The 20,115-nt window shown below is 45.4% G+C and overlaps 1 protein-coding gene across 2 annotated transcripts in view; it reads left to right on the top strand.

Moving 5' to 3' along the window:
- Positions 1–20,115, top strand: part of RANBP10 (RAN binding protein 10) — a 54,500-nt gene that overhangs the window by 21,621 nt on the left and 12,764 nt on the right. For both annotated transcript variants that reach the window (XM_042876976.1, XM_042876977.1), the window contains 2 exons: positions 12,597–12,764; positions 18,644–18,666. In XM_042876976.1, the coding sequence (XP_042732910.1) occupies positions 12,597–12,764; positions 18,644–18,666 (191 nt within the window). The remainder of the gene's footprint in view (positions 1–12,596; positions 12,765–18,643; positions 18,667–20,115) is intronic.

The following is a 20,115-nucleotide window of genomic DNA, read 5'->3' as shown; positions in this document are numbered from 1 at the left end:
CTTGCCAATAGGTTTCTCTTGATGTTTGTAGGCAGGACTTTTTATTTCTTCTCAGATTGTCTCACGTGTTAACAGAGAAAATGAAGCAGGGGAATGAAGCACTGGAGGAGCCTGTTGTCTTTCTGTTCCTTCCTATGAGATGAAAGAAGTGTCGGCTTCTTCCCCAGGGCGATTGGCAAAGGTTTTTCATACGGGTGTGCTCTCTTCAGAGGGGAGAGGCTGGGCAGAAGTTGTGCTGTAGGAACTGGTGACAAGTTGGAACTGGGCTTTTTGAGCTTGAGAAGGGATCCAGTAGCAGCCTTTCACTCCCTGTAAGGACGCCGAAGATAACACAGCCCTAGGCTGTTCTTGGGAAGGAAGGGAGGCAATGGGCACCAGCTGCAGGAAAGGAAACTCTTGTGGGAAATAAAGAAGGTACTGTTCCTTGTCAGAGTTGGGTACAGATTACCATAGAGGCTCCACCGTGGAGATTTTCAAACCTCATCAGGACAGTGCTCTAATGGTCTAACTTGACAATTGTGCCTGCTATCAGCAGGAAGTTTGGCTAGAGAGCTCCAGAGGTTCCTTCTTGGCATTTTTTTCCTTGGGGTTGTCATCCCATCTGAGCTTTTCAATGTGTCTAGAGAACCTGTGGGTTTTTTTTAATTAGCTTTCGCTTTGGGTCCTTGCTTCCTGTGACAAATGAAGGATGTGTGCAAAAGGGCACAGAGTCCCAGTGGTAAGTGGAGTAATTATAGAAGATGGGACCTCGCCACGTCTTTTGATAAGAAGCTAATTCAGTTAGCCATCAGTCCTGCCTGACAGCTGCGTGTCTAAACCAGTCTTTCAGTACTTTCCTGGCAACCTCCTCCAATGCCATCCTTGTGTTGGAGAGCCTTTCCTGATGACTGCATTAAATATCCTGTGTGGTTAGAAGTCCCTTGCTCTTCGCTCACGTGTGGAGGTGGGGAACAGTTAATTTCTTACACCTTTGTAGGTGTGTGCCTGGAGACCTCTATCACCGCTTTGTGGGTTTTTCTCTAGATGAAGCATCTGTGGCTCTTTGCCTTGTCCCTATTTGTCGTGTTCTCTTGATTTGCAGCAGCTGTTTTTATCTTCTATTAACTCTGGATACACCAAGCAGTCCTTGTCCTTACAGTAAAGGAAAATGTTAAAATTCAGAGCAAGGCTAGGAAGCATCTCTTAACCCGTGCTGCAAACAAGACAACGGAAAACGCTTGCTAAGCTTTCACAGTCTCTAAGGCTTAAGCAGAAAATGGGGAAGGGGACAGGAAAGGCCTGGTGGTTACATGGGGTGAGAAGGACCCTGCCTCTTGGCTTCTAGAGCAACCAGCCAAAGCCTGAAAGCGTGGGGTTAAATACATGACTGCTTTATGGCAAACAAATAGTGATTCAGAGTGCTTTCAAATCCTCTTGGCTAAGCCAGCATTTTGGATACCCAGCTTGATTTTTCTAAGTAATTTCTGTTAAGTTTATTTAAGGATTTATGCAGCTGATCAAGCAGTGTCTTAAAATACCTTATGGTGTAAGTTCTGCTGCAAAGCTTTTCTAGAACTATCCTTAAAAATAGCTGACCAAAGTGGTACGTAGGATTTTCGTATGATGTCTTACTAAAGTCTTATATAAAAATGCATTTGTTGTCTCTGTAGTAAATTTAACTTCTGTAGCACATCCTGGATTGCAGCACTCTTCCCAGCTCTGTTGGCTTCAGTCCATAGATTTGCCTCTTCCTCCCCATTTCCAGTACAGGAAGAGTTGTTGTTCTCTAACATAAGTTACTCATAGCTGGTATCTGTTCCTCCCCTCAGTTAATATCCACTAGGAAGGTGTAATTCTGTAAAGAAGCCTGGAGAAGCTCAGTTTACCTCAACGTTGTGGTTCTTCATGGAGAGTTTACACCAAACTACTCAGATTACTGCAGAATGGCTGAAGGAAGCCTCCTGATTGCCTGGAACGGTTCTGAGTACTTGCTTGTACATAATCACTGCTCATAGTTCCCTTTTTCTTACCTCTTCTCTTTATTTTTTTCTACTTTGTTGAGTCCTCTTCTTTGCTAAGCACCATGGAAACCTTTGAGTATTTTGATAGAGTTTTAAGATAAAACTCCAGTGGTTACTGGAGAAATTTAACCAAAGCTGTAACAAAATCAGTGCTTTGCTCAGTGTCATGCATGTTATGGCAGTGAGAATCTCTCAGATTACTCTGTTGGGTTGATAATTGCCATGCTGTCTATACCATGTCCTGCTGGAGTTGCTCGGTGCAGGTTGGTGTATGGCCCAACTGAGCTTGCTGCTCTGTATTTAAACCTTTCCTCTTGCTGGTTGTGAACAGATTGGACTTCTCAAGAACTTTATTTGCTCAGTATAATTATCTGAGACCCAGACTGAGCACCCCCAGGACTCAGTTACGTATGTGTTCCTTAGGCTGGCTGTGTCAGTCCGTCTCCATCACCCTCTCATTTATGCTAGCAGACCAGTTTGTGGGGCTGCAGGAGAACTGGACCGTGTAATTGGGTTAATAATACAGCGTGGGGGGCACTGCTTGATTTTAAGGTTATTATTAACTCGGATCTGGTCTGTGACCCAGTTGAACACGCAGGTAGTGCATGTTGAAACAACTCCTCTGCGAAGCTTTATTCTGCAGAAATGCGTGGGTAACAGCAGTCTGAGATTATTTTTGATAGCAACAAATGCTGCACTCACCTAAGATGTGTGCTGAAAGCTTTAATTAGAGGTGCACAGCTACCCAGCTCGTAGCAGATGGGTTTTCAGAAGGCACATCCCAGTGACTGCAGGCTGGCACTGGGGCTGGGGTGAGCCTGGCTGCCTGCCTGCAGCTCTTTACTTTCTATCTGCCTCTGCCTTTCCTCAAGTTCTTTGGTGGCTGTAGGAGCTGAGAAGGCAAAGCAGCTTGAGAACTGCTCCAAAAACATCACTTTTTGCTGCTGCTAACTTAACTAGGCTTTGACCTGAAAAAATAATTTACTTTCAACATCTTAAAGGGTTGGTAGCAAGCTTTGGTGCTGTGTAATGGAAGAAATGAAAGCAAAGTGGGTCAGTGTGTCAGTTCCACTCTGGAGCTAGCAATCCTTTTGTACATGGGGACTTTTTGGAAGGATCTCATCCAGACCAGTGAAAACTATTGGCTTAAAACAGTGCTGGATATTAAGCAAAAAGATGTGCATTGCACAGAGGCTTGGTCTTTGTAAGTTACAGCCTTCTTCAGTTTGCCTGAGTGAGACCTGTGCTGGAACTGGGCTGTATTTGGGAGGTGAATTTCCTGGTTGTCACCACGTGCTGTGCTTTGATTCACATCTTCAGCTGTGCTACTGTTCTTTCTTCTAACCTGAACTGAAAGATGCTCTCTAGAATCACAGTTAATGCACACCACCCAGGGCTAAGTAATAGAAAGTAGGAGTAGAGTCATAGAATGGCTTGGCTTGCAAGGGACCTCACAGGTCATCTACATCCAATGCCCTGCTATAGACAGCATTGCCAGACACTAAATCACACACCAAATCAGACTTCTCAGAGCCTCATCCAACCTGGCCTCTTGCATCTCCAGGGATGGGGCAGTGTTTCCAATACTGCCATCCCCATTATAAAAAAGAGGAGACATTATAAAAAGTGATGTCTGGAGACTGGCTGAAGCCTGTTGGCTTTCTCCAAATCTACTCCTGTGCTGCACCATGTGCTACTTAGAAAACAGCTTTGAGGGTTTTTTTCTTTAAGTCCACTAAAGAAATGGATGAGAAAGTTGTACGTCTTACAATAAAACAAAAGGAACTTGAGCTTTTGAGTACTTTTGGTGTAAGGATATTTTTCGTATGGAATCAATTTTGTGCGTTCAGCCCGTATACAATTTCATCATAGGAAAGTCATCTGAGAAACGCTCGTTTTCTGTTTATTCTATTTATGGTGCTGCTTTTTTAGTCTCCTCTCACAATTGCATGTGCCCAAATTTTAAATGAACCACGGCTGCATCTGCAGTCGAGGATCATGATATGACCTATCACTGCTTAACTCATAGAATCATGGAATGGCCTGGGTTGGAAAGGACCACAATGATCATCTCGTTTCAACCCCCTGCTATGTGCAGGTCACCAACCAGCAGCCCAGCTGCCCACATCCAGCCTCACCCAGCCTTCCTGTGCTCTGTGCAGTCGGTGTGCCCCATGGTCAGGTTATCTTGCATACAACTTGTCTAGGTGGGACATGTTTTAAACACGAGGCTTCTGCAGAGAGCTGATAGTGGGCACCAGTGTCTGCAGGGTGATGGCTGTGTCCTCCCTATCAGCCGTGTTCAGAGCAGGAGCATAACAAAAACAGCTCCTGAGCCGCAGAGTGAGGCTAAATAACCTTCTGAATTTGGGTTAGATTTAATCTCACGGTTGGTTTTATAGCTATTTACATGAAAATTAGGTTTGTAGGAAGTTACTCCCTTTTCCCCCTTCAGACCTGCCTTGGTTCATGTTTACTTGTATGGGTGGCCCTCTGTTCAGCCATGAAAATCCCTGCCAGCCATTGGGTCAGCATTATGCAGTGGTGCTGTTCCACTTTTTTCCTTTCCTGCCCTTCCCTTTTTGATCTGATCTTTGTACTTAGGTTGATTTTTGGGCACAGAGGTCTTCGGTTTGGGGGTGAGGAGGCAGAACAACAGCTGAGCTGATAGAATCATAGCATGGCTGTGGGTTGGAAGAGACCTCCAAGACCACCTCATTCCAACACCCAGCTGCTGTAGCAGCAGTGAGTTGGCTAGCAGTGCAGACACCACTTACATTATTTGTAACCTGCAATGTTAATGACTGCTCTTTCATTTGCTGTAGTTATTTTAAAGCCATTATCAGCCCTTTGTAACCAGTACTGATGGTTTTACTGATTAAAAAGGTCTTTATAGTGGCTGTGCTTATTATATGAGCCTCTCAGATAAAAGATAATATCAGCACAAAGCTAGATTTCCCTGCAGCCTCAGATGGGTGAATAAATACAATCCTCCTCTGAAAACCTTATTACTTTACATTAATTGATGTGAAAGGTACTTAAGGAACCTCAGTTTCTGATCTAGAAGGGCTTCTTTCAGCCCTTGCCATCATGAAGTCCTGCTCTCCTGGAAGAAGTCCCTCTCGATGAAGTTTTGTGTTTGTATGCATATTTCTTTTGTTATTTTCTTATCTCCCTAAATACCTTTTCAGGGAATTATTTAATAGTAACAGAGTGCTACCTGCCTGCATTCCCAGCTGAGCTCTAATACTGTTTTTGGCTGAATCATTCACCTGCTCTGCCCCAGTGTCTCTGTAAGATGGCTTTTTGTTGTGGACTCACAGTAGGGTTTGAATTGGAAGATGATCCTTGAAGGCCATCTTGTCCAACCCCCTGCAATGAACAGAGACACCCTCAGCTCCATCAGGTGCTCAGTGCCCATCCAGCCTGCTTTAGCCCATCACTGTGCATTAACCATGCCTGTTACTTTTTCTGAAGGTGCCTTAGTATTTTATGAAGGTGCTCCTGCCTATCTGCTGTAGGTCAGCATATGAATACAAATATGAATAATGTAGTGTGATGAGATTTGAAGCCTCTGTATGTGATAAAAGCTTCTGTATCCAGCTCGTTCTTTGCCCGTACCACTTCATAATCAATGGCAAAACTCCTAACATTTTTTCATTTGTCCTGTGTTGTTTTGGACAACTTGACCCATGTGCTTCCACCTCTGCCTCCCAGTGCAGTGTCAGGGAACACAGTGGGTGCAGTACACAGTGACTGTACCAGAGAGCTTTTTGAGCCCTGCCTTTGTAGATAAACCAACCTGTTTAGTAATCAGGCTTTAATTATGCCGTATAAGTGGCTTGTGGTATGCATTGGCCCTCTCTGGCATAGGGAAGACTAGATCATGTTTTGATGCTGGCAGAAGGCGTTCAATCCATTGCAGTTCTCTGATCCATCAAACTTGTAAGTCAGGAAGGCTTGCCATCTTTATTCAATTAAGGAGGCAGGATTTTATCTTGGTCATTGTGTTCTGTGGTAAGCTGCATGCTAAGTCATAGTGCAGTGGATTCATTAACAAGTCTTTGGGGCAGGTGGAACAGAACATTCTTGTTGACTAGGTATGGCCATATTGCAGCCATCCAGGGGCTTATGGTTTTGTTTTTCTCTCTCTATGAGTCAGTGGGTTGTGTCAATTTATTTAATTAAGCATCAGCTGTGGTTTGATGTTGTTTTGAAGCTTAGTTAATATCTAGTGGCTGCCAAATGGTAGGAGTCGAGGATCTGGTCTACGAATTGTCATGCAAGGTCAATTATGTTAAAAAGGAAAATTTAGTGTTACTTTGTGCTTGTGCACATTGTGATGGATGGAACAGTTTGTTGTAAGTCCTAGACTCCCATGCAGAGCTTCTGCCTGTCTGTCTTAGACTCTGTTTGATCTCTGGGTCGCTTTGTCCTTTTCTTGCTGCTCCCTGTTGATGTGGGGTAGGTGTTGTGTTTGTTGTTTTTTTTTCCTTTGGATTCTTGCCACAGTTCAGACTTTCTGCCATTGAGATTTGGTCCAATCTTTGTCTGCCTCTCAATTTCAAGTGGAAATACTTGATTCAAAACCACAAAATGGTCCCTGAGCCAAACCTCCTCAGCCCTGCCAAAAGCTGTGCAGTCTCTGATAAGCATCACCCAGTGTTGCTCTGTAAGAACCACACACTGAGGACCTGACCACATACAATCACTGCCTTGAGAAGTTTGTCCTCAATGGGGCAAAGTGTTTTTAGTGTCTGCATAAGCACCAATCCCATGGTGCTACATTTGAAGTCATTTGGCTGCCTTGCAGAAGTGGAAGCTGTTATGGGAAAGGAGGTGCATGGATAAAAAGCTGGCGTGTTCCTAGCATGGGCTTCATCATTTCTTTTTCCCCCAGGTAAGTGGGTTTGGGGGTTATGTTTCTTCCCCTGATTTTTTCTGGGCAGATGGAAGCTCTGCCAGGAGGGTGCTTGGATGCTGACCATTCTGCTCCCTGCTCCTGTCCTGGTGTTGTGACTGCACCTTCCCAAACATGAGGCCAGGACCACGCATGCTGTGTCCCCACCACCCTAAATCTATAGCACAAGTTGCTGTGGCTACTGAGCAAATGTTTTAGCTGTCAGAATTTGGAAGCACAAGGATGTGTTGCAACACTAACAGTTGCTTTGATTCTTGAGCATGATTGAGTGAAGAAAAGCAAAGCTATACTATTGGTCTCACCCAAGCATCTGTGTTTATGCAACTTTATAAGGCATTGTAAAATTGAACTACAGCTGAGATGCTGCAGCACCACAGATGTTTCTTGGGCAACAGGCTCTTCTTGAAGCAACACTGCAAGAGCACAACCTTCCCTTTGCTAGTGGCAAAATTATGCTTTTGCTGACATGGGCTAACAGACATCAAAGCACATCCACTGGCACAGTGAACTACACTGCAAGATGGTACAGCAGTCAGGCTCTGTAGCTGCCTCCAGTCCCCAAGCAAGGTTTGTGCATCTCCTTCTGCTGTGCTTTGTACTCACTAAGTCTTGCTGATGTTATTTTTTGGTTTATTTCACTGTGTTGGCATAAATTCTTGTCTGCCCTGGCTACAAAGAAAGAAAATAGGTGCAGGTAACATTTGGAAGATGCTGCAGAAGTTCTGTGCAGAGCAGTCACCCAAGTCTGTCCTGAAGAACCAGCCTCCAAGTTTACAGAGGGCCCTAGGGACACAACCCCTCTGTTCACATGTCTCATTTCAGCTTCTCTGAGGAACTCCTGTCTTTTCTTTATGTGGCCCAGTGTGTATTTCTCCAGCATCGCTTACCTCTTAAGGTGTCTCAGGTTTCCTGACGGCAGGTCAGATTGCTGGGGAATCTCTTTAAGGCCCTGCCCTTTGTAGCAGCTCTGCATCAGCTACAGGTTACCATGAATGTGTGGTATAAACCTCGTGGAACACGTTTCTCCCCTGGAATGAAGTCCACGTGTCAGTGGTGAAGTCAGTCTGTCTGTCTGCAGTCCTTTTAGTGATGACAGATGGCAGAGTAGGGGGAGGCAGAGGTGTCAAGATATGCCTTATTGAAACAGCCATTTTTCCATGATTAATAAGCCTTGCAGACCTGCCCTTTGGCACGGCATCAGAGGAGAGCTCAGCACAGATGCCCATGAATGTTGCCTTCCCAGTTATTTTGTGCCCACTGGCCAGTCTGGCACATTCAAAGCTTGATGCACACGGGGATTGTCATCAGTTTGCATTCCTCTCTGCATTCTGCATGGAAAGAGGATCTGGTCAGCAAAGGGATGATTAAAATATTGCTCTTGGTCATTTACATTAAAGCATTCATCACCGTTTTCCTCTGTGACATATATATGGCCTGTTGCTGTGTGCTTCAGTCCCTAGCTGTGAGCGTGGAATCATTAAGGTTGGAAAAGACCAGCAAGATCATCAAGTCCAGCTGTTGACTCATCACCACCATGTCCCTTATTGCCACATCCCCACAGCTCCTGGGACACCTCCAGGGATGGTGACTCCCTTCCCTGGCCAACTATGCAAACCTCACCACTCTTTTCAAGAAGAAATTGTTCCTAATAGCCAACCTTAACAGCTGTGCTAACTGAAACTGCCAGCCACACCAGCTCACTAGATTTTGGAGTTAGGATTTTTTGGTGTAATGTTCCTCTGGGGGTCCCTGATCTACTTTATGGAAGAATAAGATGTAGCTGTACCACAGCGCATTAGTTCCCACAGCATTGCCTTTGCATGAGATGACTGTCCCATCTGTCTTCCCTGTCTCTGTGCAAGGCACGTGGCTCTGGAGCAGCAAATGGTGATTTTGATCAAGATAAGGCAGTGCTGATAGAGAGCTCTCTGATTTGAATCCCGATGTTGAGGGCAGTGCACGAGCTGTGCAGGTTAAAGCATCTGCTAGCCTGCCAGAGTTGGGCTTTTGCCCAGGCTGCCTGTCATGTAAGAAGGCTGCCTCGCTTTGGTTTCTTTTCAGTATGTGAAACCTGAGGTGGTTTCCTAGAAGGAAAGACTGTTCCATCTGTTTTATTCAGGAGGAGCTTCGTGAAACAGCAGCTAGCATGACTATTCAATGACTTCTGCATGAGAAAGTGTTGCATCTCTTGTTCAGGGCTCCAGAAGAGTGAGGGAACACAGGGTGTGAGAACCTCAGTGTCTGGTGTGGGAAGGTGCATTGGAGTTCTACTGAAGGGCAGATGTAATGAGTGCATGAAGAAACAGGACGTGAGTTTTGGGAAGGGGAGCCAGCAGGCACGTGGATATGGCCCTTGGGTTGCTGTCTTTGTCTTGGAAGTTAAAAGGCCTCTGGGAAGTTCCCTTAGTGAGGTGGGGAGGCTGAGGGGAGATGTGCCAGTGGGGATTCTGAGTTGTTTGAAAGTGAGGAAAGGGATGGGGTGAATGGTTTTTGGTGTTGGAGGTGGTGGCCATAGAGTTGGGCTTGGCAGAGCTGCCAGGAGTGTTCAGAAATGACTTGGAAGAAGTGATGGAGCAGTGAGGAGGCACTTTGTGAAGGACACCAAGTTGCTATGGGCAGCAAGGTGAAAGGTGCTGGAGAGGAGCCACGAGAGATGGCCCTGCAGGGTGGGCACAGTGACAGAGCAGCATCGTCCCTTCACAGGCAGGAGTGATGATGCAGTTAGGACTCAGCGTGAGCCTTTAGGTTACACAATAAAAAGGCTGCACAAAAAAAAAAGGCTTCATGGAAACATCAGTGGTAGAAAGGATAATAAAGGGGAAAATGCTAGGATTAACTCGCAGGGGACGGTACAGAAAACAACTGCAACCCACCTCCCTTGCGTGTGATGCACCTGCATCTCCGTTCTGGAAAGCAACACTGTAAATCTGGGAAAGGTCCAGATGATGATGGTTAGAAGTGCAGGGAATAGCTATAAAGACAAGGACTCACTAGCCTGGAAATGGGTAATTATGAAGGATTTTGTAGAAGCCTATACAATAATGTGTATTGTGGAGATGAATACGTGGTTTGCCATCTTCTCCAGTGCAAGAACTGCAGGGTACCAGATCCAAACAGGAGGAGGCTGGATTCACACAGCTTGCAGTCATGCTGTGAAACTCCTCCCTGTGCTCTTCTGTGGATATTGTGAGTATTTATGCCTGCTTGTAGGAGGACTGGAGAATTCCATAGAAAGAAAATCCTTCGAGGAGCACCAACTGAACAGAGTCTCCATCTGGCTCTGCGTGTCTGTGCTGCACACAGCTGGGAGGCGTTCAGTAAGAGCATGATACTTCATGTCCTGTGTTGTGCTGTCTCACAGGCAACCACACGTTGAACAGGATCCCAATTGAACAGGATCCTGGTTGACCCAATGTCCTGAATGTGCGGATAAAATCTCATCTCTGCCTGCTGGGTCACAACAGTAACTTCTGGAAATGCTTCAGTAAGGGTAGTACAAGGTTAGACTGCCAAGAGGATCTGCAGAGTTAAGTGTGGTGAAGTCATCTGGGAAGCCTCATTCAGCCTTCTTGAAGTGTTAGCGTTGTAAAGGAAGATGCTCTCGAGTGAGAGGAACTCAAGAATTGCTTGTAATGCCATGGACTTCTTACTAGGTGGCAGTAGTAAATTGTAAGTGATGCAGAAAAGTCCGAGTTCTCAGCAAATACTGCTGGAGTGAAGGCAGAGGATGCATTGAAAACATGCATGTGGTGAGTTATTGCCCATCTGCTGGTAATCAGAGAGAATGCCAGACATCTGAAGGTGCTGTTTAGATCAGTGGGGCCCAAATAGCTTTGACCTACAAGTATTGGAAGTGCTGATGGTTATTTTGATTTAGAATGGCAGGGAGTTCCAGAATTCCAGCCAGTGCTGGAATGACCTGCACACCATTACCCTGATGGTGAGTCTGGACAGTACTTTAGAAATGCTGATACGTTATTTGGTTAATAAATAGCTCAGGGTCAGGCACATAATTAGTGCCACACATCTATGTTTATAATGAGTGGAATCATAGAATCACAGAATTGCTTAGATTGGGAAAGACCTTAAAGATCATCGAGTCCAACCATGACCAAACCAAACTACCTTAACTCTAACAACCCTCAGAGAAAACTGACTTGCTAAGGCTGACAGATTTAATGCACGTCTTGTTGTGTTAGGTCCAAATTCAGCACTAGACAACATCTGAGTCGAAGAAATTAACCCTGTATATCATTAGCAGCATGCTGAATGGACAAGATTTCCTTAATTGTAGTGTTGGTGGTGATGGGTGGGACTCATGGTCTTGAAGGCCTTTTCCAACCTTAATGAGTCTGTGGTTCTATTAGTGACTATCAAACCAGGATGTTTCACGTCAAGCTTTTTTTCCAGGTGCTGATGCAATACATACCAACAAACTTAGCCATATCCAGTGCCTAGCATGGACATGTGAGCATCTGACTGCTTCATTGCTGCAAAGTCGTGTGTAGGATTAGAAGTTTGTGTTTAGATTGTATGATGAAGTGGCTTAGGAGATAAACTGAGCAGAGTTACCAGCTGACATTCACAGACCGTTTCATTGAGAGATCATGAATTTACACGCAATTAACAGCTCTGTGTTCAAGGAGACTCAAGTAGTGAATCAACAACAGAGAAAATGTAAGAGAGAGTGGAAAGGAGCCGTGTTAATATTTGAATGAGATTTTTACTGGAAAGAGTCAGCAGGGGGATTTTGGCAGTTAACTCTAGCGCCTGTATAACTCCCTGCTTTGTTTTTGGCAGCCTTGTTTGCCTGGTTTTGAGCTTACTGAGGGTGCTGCTGTCCTTGTCCTTTAGGAGCACATTACACAGGACTGGTGCTGGTGTCACAGCTTGCTTGGAGCCACTCCTGGGAGCTGGGATGTCTGTCTATCCCTGTGTGTGTTTGGGACTTAATGGGGAATCATTCACCATTTCTAGGCTGTGGTTTGCTAGGACTCTGTCACAGAGTTTCACTCCCAGACTTTGCCCTGAGGTCCGTGTTTCAGTCTTGCTCCATTCCATGACTTTCCTCTTGGCATTACTGAACTGTGGTGCAATGAACTGGAAGCTCTGGACATCCACTGAATAATTCACATTTTTCCTGAGAAGCCATGAGTGTGTGGAGTCCTTTGATGATGCCAGACCATCATCAGAGGTGCCCAAGGATGTGCCTATCCCAGGAGGTGCCCAAGCCCATGGATGGAGCCCTGGGCATCCTGGTCTGGTGGGAGACAACCAGCTCGTGGCAGGGGTTGGAACTGGATGGACTTTGAGGTCCCTTCTGACCCAACCATTCTGTCATTCAGTTACTCTGTGATTCCAGCCCGGAGTTGTTTCATTTCTTCTGTAGTCTATTTACCAAATGCTGCTCCACATTTAACAGGTTCTGTGGTCCCCTGTTGCCTTCTCTCTTGTAGGTTGTGTAAGGTCAGGAGATGGTCAGAGCTCCTTCTTGTGCTTCTGCTTCAGTTTGGCACAGTCTGTGTCAATCCATGTCAATTTAAAACATGGTAGTCATCAGTTATACTGGGCACTTCTAAATGTGAAAAAATTGTGTCCTGGAAGCCGTAGTTGCCATGTTGTTCTTCACTGTTGACATGCACTCATTGTTGACACATTCTTTTGTCTTTCTTCAGGATGGGATAAGCATTCTTATGGGTACCACGGTGATGATGGGCACTCCTTCTGTTCCTCGGGGACAGGACAACCCTACGGCCCTACGTTCACAACTGGAGATGTCATCGGTTGCTGTGTCAACCTCATCAACAATACCTGCTTCTACACAAAAAATGGCCACAGTTTAGGTGAGTAAAGAAAGTTGTTCTCGAGAGGAAGGTGCTCAGCTGCCGTTTACTCTTGATAAGTTTCATGGGCTCTATCTCCTGTTCCACATTTGTGGGTAACTTTCAAGAAACAAGAGAGATAAAGAGCACTCAGCTGCAGTCAGGATTGTAAGTTGGCTTCAAGGCAGCTAAAATGGTTTCTGTGCTGCTCGGTTTAAGTAGGTTAGGATTGTGTCCCCAGACTGTGCTCCTTTCTTCTGCTTCTGCATGGAAGATTGGATAAGACAGCTAATGGCAGGGCAACAGGGAAATAAAGAAGTGGGAAGCTTAGTATATTATTCAACTAGCTATAAAACCATAGTTACCAGCGTCATCACTTTTTAAAGGGACTTGTCCATTCATAAGCATTGGTCCAAGTATTCCCAAACATAGATGTTGATTCAGCATAAGAAATATTGCTGCTTTATTTCACAGTCATTCTAGTAGTTCTCCTAAAGCTACGGCCTTAAGGGTTTTGTCCAAAGGAATGTCTCACAGGTGTTTTCCAGGCATCTATTATATCTGATTTGTCTAAAATAAAAAGTTGTATCCATTTTCACCTAAAGTATCTTTCCCTTGGAGGACATATTCTCCAACGTGGATAAGTTCTGGTCAATTTTTCTATAAGCCATGCAGTAAATAGGGGGCAAGCACTCCTTTTCCTTTGCTTCTCCTTGCTGTGTCAGTTGTACTTTGTTGAATCACAGTGAAGAAGCTGGTAGAAAAATACCCAGTTAAAAGAGTTGTCAGAGCAGTTATCAGACTGCCTGGGCTGAAGGAAGGAGCAGGTCCAGAGTGCCTGTAATGTGTACAATTTCTGGTGAGTTCTTGGTAAGAAAAATACAGGGGTCCCCAATACATGAGATGGAGCTACAGCAGCAAGCCCAGCGAAGGGCCATGAAGATGCTCGAGGGATTGGGGCAGCTCTGCTATGAGGAAAGGCTGAGAGAGCTGGGAGTGACAAGGATGATGCCAAGAGGACGAAGCCAGGCTCTTGTCAGTGGTGCCCAGGTACAGGACAAGAAGCAGTGGGCACAAACTGGAATACAGGAGGCTTCCTCTGAACATCAGGAAGCACATCTGTGCTGCACAGGTGTCGGAGCACTGGCACAGGCTGCCCAAAATTGAGTCCCTGTCTTTGGAGATCTTCAGAAGTCACCTGGCTGTGGTCCTGGACGCAGCTCTGGGTGGCCCTGCTGGAGCAGAGGATTGGACCAGATGGCCTCCAGGAGTCCCTGCCTGCCTCCAGTCTGTGATGCTGCAAAGGTAACAGGCTATGTTGTAGCAGCAGAGAGTTGGATCTGCAGTGCGGGGCTGCTTCTCCTCTGTCTCAAGAAGAATCTGTTCCATGAGGCAGATTCAGAAGGCCCTAGTGCTGATGCAGACAGAACTTCTTTGGAAAAATGGTTTTCAATTTTCCTCTGCTTTCATCCCACTGTCTGTTGATTTTTAGGGGATGGCTGCCTAGAAGTGACGCACGTGGCTTCCCAGAATCTAGACCACATGTTTTGCAACACGTTGAGGTCTGCAGCCCTAAGTGGGAAAAAAGACTTCTCTGGGAACCCTCCTGAAGGGTTGCTCGGATTTGAGGATGTTTCTTTAGGAATGTGATTTTACTTCTTTTCTGAAGTAACTATTTACTGGCCAAACGGTGTGTGATGCTCTGCCACTTCTGGTGAAGACTTCTGGTGAAGACTACCTAGTGAGACCAATCACTAACTTAATTAACTCAATCCATGAGCAGTTCTGTACTGTGAAGATAAGTAGAGGTGTGAGAGCAGCAGCTAACAGCGTCAAACAGAAGCTGTGGCATTTTCTAATGGTTGCATTCAGCGAGGAGTGCTGATGTGGTCAGCAGTGATTGAAGTACTGGGGAGTAGCAGGCCATCAGTTGTTGTCCTGACCCCCCACAAAAGCTACTGGAACATTTTGCTGTGTGTTTTGCAAAGGTTTGTAAGGAAGGGGATGAATGTGCTTTTTGTTGGCATTCCCTGACGTGAAGTCTTCAGCTGCTGAGGCTGAGTCTCTCTCCTTGTAGGGAATGAGGTCACTGCATAATGCTGCAGCAGATAGAAGAATATTCATGAGACTAATGAGCCCCCTTTTGATGACAGTTGGCTCGGCAGCAGGTTTCACAGCCCTGCCTTTGGGCATTTTAATTGTCTCACTTTCGATGAACGCACCGTAGCTTTGTCTTTCCTTACACGTAATATTCTCTCTCCATCATATTCTGTCTTCATCACGACTCCTTTTTGCCTGTTGCTTTGATACATGCCCCCCCCCTTTGTTTTCCTTGCAGTTTTTTTCCTGTTGCTTAACTGTGATCTCCATACTTTTTCATTTAATCAGATCCATCAGGACCACTGTGTAGGAACTGTTTTCTTGGCCATCACAATTTCTGGATGTTTGTTTGGAGCTAAGTCTCGAATTTTGTTTGGAGTCATCACATGAGAGCTGTTTGACATCGTATGTAGTCTTAAATATCTGTTCTGCAAAATGTCTTCAGTGTCTTCCAGCTGCTATCATTAAGTGCTGTTGACAAATTCTGAGCAGAGTCCTGGCAGTAAAAAAAAAGATGATGTGATAGGGCTAGGAGTGTGATGGGAGTGAACTGGGAGAAAAAGAGTGAGAAAGCTGGGGCTCTAGCCATTATGCAGATGGTCTTGGATGTGGGATGTGATTAGGAAATGTGACTGCTGTAGGTTTCTGTGATTAAGTGGACGAGTTTGCTCAGGGACTAATGTGTGAGGGTTTCAAATCCATGACTTAGACAGCAACCCAAGGTAAATGGACCAGCAAGGCTATGGGAAGAGCATGCAACCCTCTGAGGCACTGGCATGGAAAATTCCTGTCTGAATTTGAGTGCAGGTTCTTAGAAGACCAGGTTACCCATTTTACCACCAGTTTAGAGATGAACAGGAACACTGGTGCAAATGAAGAAAGCTGTCACAGAGACCCGCAGATATCCTTCCAGCTTTCCCAATTTAACAGGTCTGTTCTCAAACCAGATCTACAGAGAGCAAGAGCACTGAGAAGCTTAGAGCAGGACTTGACAGATGAACCACATTTAAAATGAAAGAAAACACCAAATGCAGCTGCAGCCTGCTTTCTCTGTAAGAACAGTTTTACCCAGGTAGCTCAACTGGATGGTGACTGTATCCAGGTCTGCGTTGAGCTACATGGCCTTAATGCTTCTCCTCAACAACTTACAGCAGTATTTCACAGGCTGATATGTCATAATCCTTAAGGTGCCCATCTTGCTGAATGTGTTGGCACTCATTACAGTCTGCAGCACAGCAGGTGAAGGTGTTGATCACACTGCTCCCCAGCACTGACCCTTCATTTAAAGTGAATGCCTTTTTATCGCTGCCTTGCTGATCAGGCTGACACCGTGGACCTATAGAAGAAGCTTTTCACACACTGTTGCTTCGTGACCTGTTGAGCTGTCCAGTTCTTACATCTTTAAATTTCTAATGTTTGTTATTTCACGTTGGATCCAGGCTTTGAGAGAGAGTGCAGTTTCACATTCAGCTGCCTAGTTAGAACTGTGGCTCTTTTACTTTCTGCTGTTGACTTTGTTGGATGCAGATATGTAGCAGTACAGGTTCAGATATGTTTGTGTAACAGATCTGGATGTTTAAAACATTTTCTTGGTCTTAGTTTCATAATGGAAGGCACTAAACATATAAATGCCTTAATTTTAAGGCAATGTAATAAACTTATTTACAGAACTGTAGAGCAGTTTACACTGGGAGGGATCTCTGGAGGTCATGCATGCACAGCCCTGCTGAGAGCTAGGTCAGGTTACTGAGAAACATGTCAAACTTTACTGTCTTCAAGAATGGAGATCCCCAGGGGGGCTTTTCTGGCCCCCTGCTTTATTGTTTAGTTCTTCCATTCTGACCTTTTCCCCTGCCTAGCATCTAACCAGAATTTCCCATGTTGCAGCCTGTCTCTTATTTCCTCCCATCTCCTGTTAGCAAGCAGCTTCAAGAAGAGTCTGGCTCTGTCTTTTCTGTACCTTTTTGTTAGGTAGTTGGAGGCAGCAGTAAGTGTCTCCCCTAATGTTTTAGACCAAACAACCCCTTTTCCCTTTGCCTCCCTTCTTGTTGGCCTCTGCTGGACTCAAAGCCAGCAGAAGAGCTCTTCAGCTACTTTTGCCGAGCTCCATGAGGTTTGTGCTGGATCCTTTCTGTAGCCTGGAGAGCGGTATGTCCTCCAGCATGTTGTCCGTGCTCCTGCTTGGTACCTGTGAGACTTTTGAGATGTTAAACTGTGTTGACCCTAACGTTGATCTCTGAGGGACAGCACTTGGACTTTGTGCTACTGACCCTTCAGTGCTGACAATCCAGCCAAATTCCCACCCACACTGCAAGGAACTCTTCCAAAGAGGAGATAAGCCTCGTTCTTGTCTAAGGGTTGAAGCAAAGTGTGAAGCCTGTGGTGGGGAGCGTGTGGAAAATGGATTTAGGGCAGAACACGCACAACGGGCAAAGAATAAGTAGACAATATGATAGATGGGACAAATTGTCATGATGTTAATTAAACATTATTGGCTATTTAATCAAAATCCAGTTTGTTCGTTTGTTTTTCTGAGCATCTACTATGAGAGTGGTGAGGTGCTGGAACAGCTGCCCAGAGAGGCTGTGGATGCTCCATCCATCCCTGGAGGTGTTCAAGGCCAGGTTGGATGGGGCCCTGGGCAGCCTGGGCTGCTATGAAATGTGGAGGTTGGTGGCCCTGCCTGTGGTGGGGGGGTTGGAGATTCATGATCCTTGAGGTCCCTTCCAACCCAAACCATTCTGTGATTCATTTGATTTTGGATCTGTGCTGTTTCAAATGGTAATTGTTTCCTATGTTGTCTCCCAAACTTGGTTTAAATGGCCATTTCAGGCTCATCTGTTACATTGCCAGAGAGCTGTGGGTGCCCCATGTCTGGAGGTGCCCCAGGCCACGGATGGGGCTGTGGGCAGCCTGAGCTGGTGGGGAGCAGCCAGCCCATGGCAGGGCTTTGGTCTTGGTGGGTGTTGAGGTCTCTTCCAACCCAGCCATTCCATGATTCTTTGATTCATTGCAGCTCTTCTTTTACTGGTTGACCACCTGAAATCTCCAGCAGAACAGCCATAACATTAACATCAGAGAATGGTGCCCTCTTGCTTTGACACATGCTATCGTGCTTTTCAGTGCAGCAAAGAAATGGTGGCTGAAGTGGGACGTGGGTTAGAGCAGAAATGGATCCTGCTATGACCAGCTGTGATATCTACCAGGTTTTGCTCTGTTTCTCTTCCCATATGCCAAAGTGAATAAAAAGGGAAACCGTGCAGTTTTTTTTCCATTGCTTGTATTTGGAACTGTAACAGCATCGTGGAGGATGAAGCTGTTCTTTGCACAGTATTTCTCAGGTGTTCCAGGCTGTAGTTTGGTCCAGTGGCAAAAATGTTCCCCAGCTGTAATGCTTGGGGATTGGGATTCTCATTCCTGTCTCTGACTGACTGGTAAGGAGAAGCAGCTACAGACCGACCCAAAGCAACGTGATAGTGAAGCTCTGTTTCTAAACCCAAAGTGTGCCTGGAAAAGTATCTCCTTCAGAGTAACAGAGTGAGAAGCAAAGAAAAGAAGAGCTACTTTTTGGAAAATTAAATCTTAGGGAGAGATTTATGAAAGGTTTAGGCTTTTCCATGGACCTTCTCCAGCGGAGAGGGTTGGGGAGGGAAGATTCTTCTCAGTGTGACAAGTAGTGAAAGTCAGGGTCAGAGGTGGGACTGATTGAGGTGTAGTAACTTTCTGTAGCATGATGTGGATGTTGTCAAGCTGGGAAAATATCTTTTGTCTTTTTAATTGTAATATTTTTCCCCCCACAGGTATAGCCTTTACAGACCTCCCTGTAAGTACACCTCTTTTTAGTATTTTGACTAAGATTGCAAACAGAAGGGAAGGGGAAGATTGTGGGGATGTGAATTTTTTAATTTTTTACTTGCTCTTCTCATGGTCTGTTTAAAAAAAAAAAAAGAAATAGTAAAACACAGTGCTGAATGGTGTGGATGCTCTCTTTTCTGAAACGTCACAATCCCAGGGCTGGGATGTGGGCTGCTCACATACCTCCTCTGAGCCCTCGCCACCTCGAAGAATATGTCACTCCTTCTCCTGGAATTAAAGCCTGGATTCAGAGTGTGTTGCAGGTCACTGTCTTGCAAAGGCAGCATCCAGTGTGGGGAATGAATGTGCAAAGTCACTGAGTGGTCTTGTGTTCTGCCTTCAGAGAGCACAGAAATGCTCACTGATGTTATTCTCAGCTTGTCCCTCTCTTACCCAGGGCATCCCTCTGTTCCTGCTGTTCCTCAGTGTCCCTTTGGTCTCCTGCAATGTCAGGAAACTTCTCCCTCAGTGTGGATTTCAGACATTTCTCTCCGTGTTCTAAACAGCTCAGGTGCTCTGCTGCCAGATTCACCCTAAGGACGTCTGCACCTGACTTCCATTGTCCCACTCTCCTCTCCTTGAATTATTTCCTTCTCTTTTGCACACACCTGTGTATTCCATAGTAGGATATAATTCTGGCCCTTTCTGCTCCCTTGGTCCATTGCTTCTTGGTTGCTATTCTAGAGAGTTAAGGCTGCTGCCCTCCTGAGGAAGGAGATCCTAAAGCCACGTCAGGCTTTTATATTTACATAGTGCAACTATTGCCAGAGAAGTAGTAAAAAACAGGACATTGATACAGCTTGCAAGTGATGTCTTTCATTTATTACAACATTTTGATCCAGGCAGGAGCATAAGGTTGGCTGGTTGAGCCCCATTGCTTTTCCACCTCTTGAGCTTCAGTAACCTTTAGGGTGATTGCGTTGACGTAGCAGTGAGACTACACAAGAAATGGACGTGACCCTTCAAAACATTATCAGTATTGTATCCTCAAAGTGTGTGTTGCAAAGTTCCCCTTTCAGAGACAAGTGAGGAAGACAGCATTTTGCAATATTTGCCATTAGCAGGAACTTGAAATGAGGGCTTGTAATTGAAACTCATGTTTTCTTGGCATCATTCGCACACACACTGAAGCATAATTGTTTCAGCTTGTTCCGTATTTCAGTTCCTTTTGAAGAGTGTTTACATTTGTTCAAGTGTGCACTGGTGGAAAAAAATGCACAGGCTGAAGTTAATACACGAGTAACTGCTTGCAAATGGAAGTGGAGATCCCACAGAGGGAGTTTCCCCTCTATAAATCAGTGTTTACACTTAGCTCTGTTTATTTACACAAGCCCATATCAGGTTAATCCTGCTCGGCAAAGCAGCTGTGCAGTGGGAGTGCAGAGGTGCAAAAAGAAGAATGTGGAATGGCCCAGAG

The sequence above is a fragment of the Lagopus leucura genome, unplaced genomic scaffold (genome assembly GCF_019238085.1).
Source record: "Lagopus leucura isolate 7727_CA_CO unplaced genomic scaffold, USGS_WTPT01 Super-Scaffold_100017, whole genome shotgun sequence".
NCBI classification, from domain to species: Eukaryota; Metazoa; Chordata; class Aves; order Galliformes; family Phasianidae; genus Lagopus; species Lagopus leucura.
Note: the sequence above shows the minus strand (reverse complement) of the source record. Positions and strands in the feature narration are given on the sequence as shown.